Genomic DNA, 8351 nt, shown 5'->3' on the forward strand with positions numbered 1-8351 from the left:
ATGATCCATCACATTACATTACATTTCATTTAGCTGACGCTTTTATCCAAAACGACTTACAATAAGTGCATTCAAACCCGAGGGTACATACCAAGGACGACAAGAATCAAGAAAGTACAATTTCTTCAAATAAAGCAAAACTACAAAGTGCTATAAGTAAGTGACATTTAAGTGCTACTAAAGTGTTAGTTTCAACAAGTTGTTAGTGTTTTTTTTTTTTTTTTTTTTTTGTTATTCAAGGTAAAGTCGGAAGAGGTATGTTTTTAGTTTTCGGCGGAAGTTGAGTAGACTTTCTGATGTCCGGATGTCAATGGGGAGCTCATTCCACCATTTAGGAGCCAGGACGGAAAACAGTCGTGTTTTTGATGAGTGTTTAGCTCGCAGTGAGGGAGCAACGAGCTGATTGGCCGAAGCAGAGCGGAGTGAACGGGGTGGGGTGTAACGTTTGACCATGTCCTGGATGTAGACTGGACCGGATCCGTTCACACCATGGTACGCAAGTACTAGTGTTTTGAAGCGGATGCGAGCAGCCACTGGTACCCAGTGAAGGGAGTGGAGGAGAGGAGTAGTGTGAGTGAATTTAGGTTGGTTAAAAACCAGTCGAGCTGCTGCATTCTGGATGAGCTGCAAAGGTCGGATGGCAGTAGCAGGCAGACCTGCCAGGAGGGAATTACAGTATTCTAGGCGTGAGATGACCAGAGCCTGGACCAGAACCTGCCTCGCCTTCTGAGTGAGAAGGGGGCGTATTCTCCTGATGTTGTACAGCATGAATCTACAGGACCGTGTTGTTGCGGTAATGTTGGCAGTAAGGGAGAGTTGGCTGTCGAGTGTTACGCCCAGGTTCCTAGCCGTCTGAGTGGGGGTTAACACAGAGTTTTCAAAGTTAATAGTCAGGTCGTGGATGGGAGAGTCTTTCCCTGGAAGGAAAAGAAGGTCAGTTTTGTCGAGGTTAATCTTCAGGGGCCTTATTTCAAAACTTGTAATCCAGATCAGAATGATCCGGATAACCAAATCCCCCTGTCCTCAGCCACGGATCAACCTGATCTATCCCGGTATTTCAAAACTTTGCTGGATTGGATCAGAGTGATCCTGATACCGGCAGATTGGGATGTCCAAATCCATCCCGCCCCCTGGATCACAGACAGGAAACAGGAAATGGAGCCAACATTTTACAGAAAAAGGAGAAGCTAGCTCAACTATTGTCTCTGAATTAAAGTATAATCTTAGCCAGTGTTGATGCGTCCTCAGACTAGATGAAAGGCAATCATTATATTGAGTTAACCAATTATGTAAATCAGCACAAAGTTGAAAGAAGAGCTCGGCGATCTCTAATTAAGCAGAGTTTGCGCTAATGCGAGCTAACGCTGCTCCATTGACTCCTGTGTTAAGGAGCTAACAAGCTAGTAAATAGGCTAGCGTCTGTATGTCGCGGTCCACAGTCCATTTGAATGCATTCACTCGCAAGGCATTGTGTGTAGATTTTAAAATGTGTTGTACATATCTTTTTAGGAAACAGTTGTTAACAAAGGGGACAGCCCTAAAACCTTAATATTAGATTTTCTTTACAGATGTCTGTGGGAAGAGACTTGCACAGACTTGCTCCAAATGGCATTACTTTTTGAGCTTTGGCTATGAAAATTAAGTGTGTGTGCTGAATGCATGTGAATAAAAACATTTGACAGAGTTTCAGTGGAGGCCTTTATCAGTGGGTAACTTAACAAAAAAAACTGTTACTTATATAAGGCATTCATATTCAAACTTAAACATACAAATCGAAGTTTTGTTAAACAAAAGCACCAGTTTAATAAATCACATTGTTTTTCCTTCATAATTCCTTGTTAATTGGAGTTTGTAATGTCACTTACACGCAGTAGTGTAATGTTTATTCTGTGTTGCACTTCTGACGCCGATTTGTTAAAGCATTGCAGTGAACAGCGTGCATGTTTGCAGAAAAAAAAAAGGAACGTGAAAAGGAAATAAACATTTATCAAACAGCAGTGAAGCTTAGTTGTATTAAACAAAGAACTTTGGGAGCAGTTACACTTCAACTGTTCAAATCTTAACATGTAATCTCCCTCAAATCCACCTCAGGGTGATCCTGATTTTTAGGATCAAACTGATCCAGATTTCCCACTTAAGTTTTGAAATACTCAACAGCAGCTTTTAATCCGGATCAAAGGCAGGATTGGATTGCCAAATCTGAATCTGAATCTTCAGGATCAGATTTGCTTTGAAATACCCGTTTTTAGGATCTGATCAGGATTTAATCCAATCCAGGTGGATTAATCCTGTCGGATCATTTTGAAATACCGGCCCCAGGTGGTGTTGAGACATCCACTGAGAGATGTCGGTCAGACAGGCAGTGATTCGTGCTGCTACCTGTGTTTCTGATCGGGGAAAAGACAGGATTAGTTGGGTGTCATCGGCATAGCTATGGTAGGAAAAGCCGTGTGAGTGAATGACAGAGCCGAGGGAGTCATTCACTCCAAAGACTCGTACCCGGCAGATGAACGAATCGTTCACCTCACGACCGTGTCTTCAGATCAGTGACTCGTTCTTCTGCCAACGGAGTCTTCGGATCAGTGATTCGTTCATCTGCCGGATACGAGTCTTTGGATCATTTTCCACGTGACCTGCAGCAGCCTATACAACAGTCCCAATGCGCGGCCACGAGAAAATGAACGAATCACTCTTTGAGAGGACTCGTTACTCCCGAGTCCTTGTAACGATTCGTTCACGAACGACACAACACTAGTCAGAAAGCATCCATGCCTGACAGAGCTAGGCAGTCGTAATGACTGGCTTGGATGGATGTACAGTCTTAAATATAAGATGGGAAATTACAGGTCGAAGCTCCGAAGCCTTGGATTTCCTGAGGTTGTCTGCAACTCACTTAAGAACAAGCACCCGGATGACAGGTCTGCTGCAAAGAATATAAAGAAAGCACGGAAAGGAGAAGTGGTGTTTCTCCCACACTATCCTGCAGGAGACAGTATAGAACAACAAGAGATGGACCGAAACCAACAAAGAAGAGAGAGAGCACAGTCATCAAGGACTTGATGTGCAGAACTTTTGCACATAGGAGACATGAGGTTGTCACCCTACAGATGAGCATCAGTGACATCAAGGACAGATGGCCCGCCTTGTTTGATGTCTCGCAAGTGAGTAATTGGAATTGTTGTTACAGAGTGGTCAACACATATTGTGGACTGAAAACCTGCATGTTTCACAGTTACACACTCATTAGTTAGATCTGTGTCATCTAATGCAATTAAATACAACAGCTATGCCACATACATTTTCAGTTTTTGTTGACATTGTCAGAAAGGTGATTATCATGCTTTGTTTATCATTGAGGTTGTAGTGGTTGGTGCTGGTGTGCTGGAGTGCAATACATTGAAAAGACTTCCTAATATTTTGTCCCCCTCAATGTATGTTAATGGTTGGAGAAAAGTATAAGGACACCGCTCAATATAATGCACTCCAATAAACCATTTTCCACAATGTCCTCAATGATAAACAAGTATAATAATCACCTTTCTGACAATCTCAACAAAAACTGAAAATGTATGTGTGGCAGAGCTGTTGTATTTGATTGCATTAGATTGCACAGGTGTACCTAATCAAGTGGTTGCTGAGTGTACATCCTATTAAAAATAATAATGGAACAGTCTTGCATCCTATTCATCTCAGTATGGACTTAGGTTTTTGCTGAATGACAACAGATGAGTCACCAGTTCTTTTTTTCCTTTTCTCATCTCTCTCTTTCAGGTTAGTGCAGAGTTTCAAAGGATCATCACACTGAATCTTGAGCCAAAATTCATGGCAATGTTGGACTTCTATTCACCTAAACTGCTGTCCTTGTTTCAAACGAAGAAAGGTGCTGCAGGAGAGAGACATCGGGCACAAATGAGTGTTCTACTTAAGGTATTAAACCTGTCTCATTCACGTTTCTCTCCTTTAAGCTTATTACCATCAATAATTACATATTCATTTCCTAATCAGATAACTTATCTTTATCCCCACCGACTCTCCCTCATGCCTCCTCCTATCCTCCAGCCTTCCTTAACAGTTCTTGCTTTTTCTTCCTTAGTTTTCTGTCCCTCAATCTCTCACATCCTCTGCACACCATTTTACATGTTTTGGTTTATTCTTACATCACTACACTCCAACTCCAGTTAAATTTTTCTAACGTAAATTCTATTGAAAGGTTTGACTCAAGGTTCTCCAAGAAATGAAAGCTCTGCTTGAATGTGTAGTTTTGCATTGTATTAGAATATTGAGACTTTCTGTTCTGCAGAGTGGAATCCCCATTCAACAGACCCGGGAGGTTGTCATCCGATGTCTCATCAATCATTTGGGAGAAGATGCCAGTGCCTTGTTCAAGGACTTTGAGGTTAGTATAATACTGTATTATTTTCATGATTTTTAACAACGTAATCATGGGTGACCATAGAGTTCCTGCAGTACGTTTGTTTTTTCCTTACCGCACACAAAGAAGAAGCTGCTTTCCACATAGTGTAAACCAGCTGTGGACATCAGATACTGTACGAGTCAATTTTATTTGGAGAGAGAAATGAATTATATGGAAGCATTAATTAGTTATTTTGTCTGTCTGTGAGATCAAAAACAAATTTGGGACCACCACAGTAGTATTGTTTAGTTTGTCCACTTTGTGTCCTGCTATGCTCTTATGTTGGTAGGTGGTATTTGTCTTGTGACATGCAGGTTGAGAGTGAGTTCTAAACTAAAGTTATCTTTACAATGTCTGCAGGATGCTGCTGATGGATCTGCCAGTGTTCAAGAGGAGTTGGCAGAAGAGGTCATGAAGATTTACCTGCTGCGGAAACAAGATGGGTCATTGGATGTCGGGCTTGTCATTGAGGGCAACACTGTCCTCAGCAGTCTTGGAGATGTTAGCAGGGCCTGCTGCTATCTTTTGGGACTGACGTACGCGTTAGATCTGCAATACCCCAAGAACTTCAAACATAGTTTTGAGGTATTCCAGAAAGTACTGCTGGAGCTGGATTCTGGAAACCTTTCCAACAAGGTTCAGAGACTAAAGAATTACCTCTGTAAGTAGTGACTGGCTACTGTTCAGCAAGATGCTCTCTTAGTTAGGGAATTTTTCATTGGCAAGTCTAAAGTTTAGCTGATGTACTGTTGTCTTAATGTTTACATAAGACTTAAGGTTTCCATTCATAGTGAAATTGCATGTTGGACTGTTCTTGTTTTCTGATGTGGAACTTTAATGTGAAATATCACTGTTTTTGGTGCATTTCAGGAGGATGCAAAATGTTGTCCTTGGTGCATTTTAGACATGCAAAATGTCATTGTTCTGTTCAGACCCAACCAGACCAGTCACACCCCCTGAGGGACTCATTATGGCTCCTGGTCACCGCCTGGTAGAGAGTTTAGTTAAAGCAACAAAAAGAAAACAGAGATAAATATGGAGGATGTAGCTATTTGTCTTTACTCAGACCCAGGAAGTGAAACATAAAGACAAGAAAGACTAGTATAAGTATATTCATGTTAAGATGCTTTAAAAAGAGATTTGATTGGTTTGGCAATGCACTTTGACTGTTGGAACTTGCAACTCAATTAGCTGAATGTAATTATAGTTATTGTATAACATGGTAGACATTTATTCATTCTTCAACTCATGGTATATTATCTAGTTTCTTTTAACATGGTTTATTCTTGCCAGTGAGCATGTGACAGTGTCCATGTGAGCATCAGGCTGAATGCACCAAGAATTAATAAATGTCTACCATGTTATACAATAACTATAATTACATTCAGCTAATTGAGTTTGGATTTAAACTTGATGATTTATAATTGTCAAAACAGACAAATAAATGTTTACTTAAAAATGTTGATGTGTGTAGAATTGCTTTATGTTTCATGGTACTCAATGTAATTGTTCAGATCTGCTTATATTTTTTAATTACATTTACTTAATCCATAAGGTAAATCTAAATGATTTCACAGCTTTCAAATTTACTCAATATTTTAAGTGTAAAAATGTTACACAGATTAAATTGAGTAGAGCATAGTTAAAGTTTTTAGAGTGTGTCTGACTCAACTCTAAATGAATAAAGATAGAAGCAGTTTGAGCCAGATAAGGCCTTCACGCAAATGATTAATAATAACCTTTTCCTTCCAAGTGTTTAATCTTGAAAATTAGAACGTGTGAGTGCCAGAATGTGTTTCGTTGTTTTGGTTAAATTGTTTTGAATGTCTGTACAAACAGAATATTGTTTTGATATAGCAAGAACACAATAATCTTTTCTCCAATTGTCAACACCATTGGCCCACATGCCATCAGCTGTGTCAAGGCCTTGGGAGTGGCTCCTTGTCACTTCCTTAGTCCAATACCAAGAGGATGGCCTACGCCTGCGCACTTTCGAGGAGGAAGGACCAAGACCTACTGTTATAAAATAGACAGGTGCCGGCTGTTTGATGCGTTCTGATTGGTCTCGTGTTCTGATGCGACTTGTTGGATGCCCATTGCTTTGCTGATTGATACCTTTCATTGCTTTCTAAATAATTACTTGATTGAACAAACCGAGTTCGGCTCATCTTCTCATATTTAGGATAAACCAACAATGCCTGACAGTAGCCATCATGCTCCCGAGATATCTTAAGGTCACGTGATGACGTTCTGCAGTGCTTGAAAAATCTGCCTGCATTCTGCTAAGATCAGAATTTATCACATTAGGTCAATGCTGCACAGAGCTATATATAGGAAAACACACCCAGACTTACACTAACCTTTACCATAGTTAATACTTGCATAGCTCCTGCTTTAACACTAATCCTAATGTAAACCTAATTTAACCTAACCAGAAAACATGTCTTCACATTAGAATTAAATGATTTGAATGCTGGGGACTTGCTTTTTGTCCCTATAAGGAAGGCATCCCATAATTTGACTGTGCAACAGATAATGCTTAGACCTCGCGGGCACACACATGTGGACTCTATGCTCAAATAAAGCAATGAAGTTATAAATGGAATTAAAAAAGAAGATGTTACATGACTTTAGATGGGTACTTCATGACAAGACGAGAGTTGTCACATGCATTAACCACTCAGCTCATGGCCTGTGCAAATATGTCCCTTAACGATGCAAAGCAGGCAAACTCTATACGAAGCTTTAAAATAAGACAGAGCGACAACAGCATTGGTCCAGAGAGTATTTAACAACCGCGCTATTGAAATGAAGTGAATTGTGAAATTGTCAACTTCATAATGATAAAAAGTAGTAAACTATGACTCTAATAAGTGTGGAGATCTACGACGCCTCATGGATCTTAAAACCAACAGAGTCACTATATTGGAATATCAATAGATTCCATGAGCCAGCACCTCCTCCTCCAGTGTGAAATGGCAGCACTTATATTGTAATGTATTACACCGTGTAATTGCCATCTGTTTAACAATGTAAAACCCCTGCGGCTGCCATTCTCTTTGTCAAAACATCTGGGTTTAATTGATATCCATTTTTGCCAGTCACTGCTCCTCCGCTTCCTACACATTTCTTTAAAGCTAAGTCATACAAATGTGTGTATGTGTGTGTGTGTGTGCATGTGTGTATACAGCATTGTTACACTAATTGCTGGGCTCATATCTGTACTTGTGCAGCAAACCAAGCAACAGAATAGTTTTAGTCAGTGTAGTAAAATCCCCATCATATTCCTACACATCCTGCCTCTGAGGGGAACTGGCATTGTTGTAACATCTGGCTTCCTATTGCCATCCAAGTGTGTGTGTGTGTGTGTGTGTGTGTGTGTGTGTGTGTGGGTGGGTGGGTGGAGCCAACTGAGTGATAATTCTGTGTTGGGGGGAGTTGGGGGGATGTGAATGTGATTATTTCAATAAAGGCTAAAATTCTGAACTGTTGTGGATGTACACATATGCAGGCTTTGTATTAATGTTTACTGCCGATAGATGTACACACAGGCTCACTCACAATATAATAGTTTACATAGGAAACTTGACCAAGCACCATCAAGAACTGGAAAATGTGACAAATGTTGTTCTCATGGTGAATTATTTGAAGATTGAGTGATTGTCCACAATCCACAACCTCCCTTCATTCAATGTGTCAAAAAGCTGTCAAAAAAAACAACAGATGATTAGGACTTTTTGGCTTATCCTTCATTAGTTGAGTGGTAGAAACTGGCATTAAGTCATATTACAATGTCCAAAATTTCCTGTGCTGTTACTCTTTAAAGGCTTTTACAAGGTCTTTAGAGCCCTAGAGCTTACTGCAGGCAAGGCTTAATCAGCACAGGTCTGCCCTACAGACACATTATTATAAAAACCCTAAAGGGACATGCATAGAC

General features: G+C 40.3%; 1 protein-coding gene across 1 annotated transcript; it reads left to right on the forward strand.

Moving 5' to 3' along the window:
- Positions 1-290: 290 nt before the first annotated feature.
- Positions 291-5875, forward strand: LOC133953348 (uncharacterized). Its single transcript, XM_062387232.1, has 4 exons — positions 291-3161; positions 3772-3927; positions 4301-4396; positions 4775-5875. The coding sequence occupies exons 1-4, from the start codon at positions 3060-3062 to the stop codon at positions 5081-5083; spliced, it is 663 nt and encodes a 220-aa protein (XP_062243216.1). The 5' UTR covers positions 291-3059; the 3' UTR covers positions 5084-5875.
- Positions 5876-8351: the final 2476 nt, after the last annotated feature.

This window comes from Platichthys flesus, chromosome 5, assembly GCF_949316205.1.
Source record: "Platichthys flesus chromosome 5, fPlaFle2.1, whole genome shotgun sequence".
In the NCBI taxonomy this organism is placed as follows: Eukaryota; Metazoa; Chordata; class Actinopteri; order Pleuronectiformes; family Pleuronectidae; genus Platichthys; species Platichthys flesus.